Here is a 1,628-nt window from a genome sequence, read left to right on the forward strand (position 1 = left end):
CTTAGGTGAACAGAGAGAGGGGGGAAAAAATAAAGCAGTCCAGTTTTAAATACCTTGATGTGTGCGTGTGCAGGTTCGAAACTTTAGAGCGCTCTCCCGCCCGGCGTGGTGGGTTGATAGCCCCGGGAGCAGTGGCGAAAGTTGACAACCCCCCACGGCTGACCCCTCATGTTCCCTCTCGCCTAATCGAATTTTACGTGTGTTTCCAGATAGCTGATCAGCTTCCCTGGATTTCGCTGACGCCACAGGAAAGCTTTGCCTGAAGATGGAAACACTGGAGTCGGAACTGACCTGCCCTATCTGTCTGGAGCTGTTTGAAGACCCGCTGCTGCTGCCTTGCGCTCACAGCCTCTGCTTCAACTGCGCGCACCGCATCCTGGTCTCCCACTGCGCCACCAACGAGCCGGTGGAGTCTATCACCGCCTTCCAGTGCCCGACCTGCCGCTATGTCATCACCCTCAGCCAGCGCGGTCTAGACGGGCTCAAGCGCAACGTCACCCTGCAGAACATCATCGATAGGTTTCAGAAAGCCTCGGTCAGCGGGCCCAATTCCCCCAGCGAGACCCGCCGGGAGCGGGCGTTCGATAGCAACAGCATGTCGTCCTGCGAGAAGGTCCTCTGCCAGTTCTGCGACCAGGACCCTGCCCAGGAGGCGGTGAAAACCTGCGTTACCTGCGAGGTGTCCTACTGCGAGGAGTGCCTGAAAGCCACTCACCCCAACAAGAAGCCGTTCACCGGCCACCGTCTCATCGAGCCCATCCCGGACTCTCACATCAGGGGATTAATGTGCTTGGAGCACGAGGACGAGAAAGTTAACATGTACTGCGTGACCGATGACCAGCTAATCTGTGCCTTGTGTAAACTGGTCGGGCGACACCGTGACCATCAGGTGGCAGCTTTAAGTGAACGCTATGACAAGCTAAAGGTTAGTGCTACCTGTCGTCCTTTCTAGCCAAGCAGCGTGTGGTTGGGAAGGAAAGTGCCCTTTGGTGGCGTGCTAAATTCCTCATTTGGGCAGGGGTTGGGAAAGGTAGGTGCGCGGTCTCTAATAGGGCGAGATACACATACAGATCTATATGTGCATTTGCTCATCACCATTTAAAAGGTGTCGGATTTTGCTTAAGGAAAGGTTCCTCGGTTGTGCTTTGATTTCTTTATAGCTATCATAAGGAATATGCAGCATACACTACTGTTTAGGTGAATTTTCTTATCTACCTACAGCTTTATTCGTGGCAGCTGGCAAGGTTTGGTGCTGACTGCACGTACACATGCGCTGACTGAAATGTCAGGCATTCTTTGTCTACGCTCTGCTGTTGATTATTTTTCATTTGGTTGCTTTCATTGTGAAAAGCCCTTCCCATCGCCGCTAACAGGAGATGTGTTTATCCGTGCTGGCTTCAGGGATGCCAGCTGCCCGTCCAGCCAGGGAAGCCGAATGCCGGCTCCACTCTTCCCACGCTGCCTCCCAGCCGGGCTCGCAGGCGGCACAGTCCTGGAAACAAAACCAAAATTGTTTCTGAGCTTCTTATGGCATTCCCACGGTTCGGCGAGCTCCCGGCACATCTCCTGCCGGGTAGCCGGGCGGCTCTGGCAGCCCCCTGGCCCCGCGCAGGAAGCCCTGGGTGGGG

At 55.1% G+C, this 1,628-nt stretch overlaps 1 protein-coding gene across 1 annotated transcript; it reads left to right on the forward strand.

Moving 5' to 3' along the window:
• The first annotated feature begins 214 nt into the window (after positions 1-214).
• Positions 215-952, forward strand: LOC104080128 (E3 ubiquitin-protein ligase Midline-1). Its single transcript, XM_009582411.1, has one exon. The coding sequence runs from the start codon at positions 266-268 to the stop codon at positions 950-952; it is 687 nt and encodes a 228-aa protein (XP_009580706.1). The 5' UTR covers positions 215-265.
• The last annotated feature ends 676 nt before the right edge of the window (positions 953-1,628 follow it).

The sequence above is a fragment of the Fulmarus glacialis genome, unplaced genomic scaffold, assembly GCF_000690835.1.
Source record: "Fulmarus glacialis isolate BGI_N327 unplaced genomic scaffold, ASM69083v1 scaffold13997, whole genome shotgun sequence".
In the NCBI taxonomy this organism is placed as follows: Eukaryota; Metazoa; Chordata; class Aves; order Procellariiformes; family Procellariidae; genus Fulmarus; species Fulmarus glacialis.

Excerpts from the sequence above, each read along its gene's own strand:
- LOC104080128 (XM_009582411.1), top strand. The coding sequence starts at position 266 with ATGGAAACACTGGAGTCGGAACTGACCTGCCCTATCTGTCTGGAGCTG.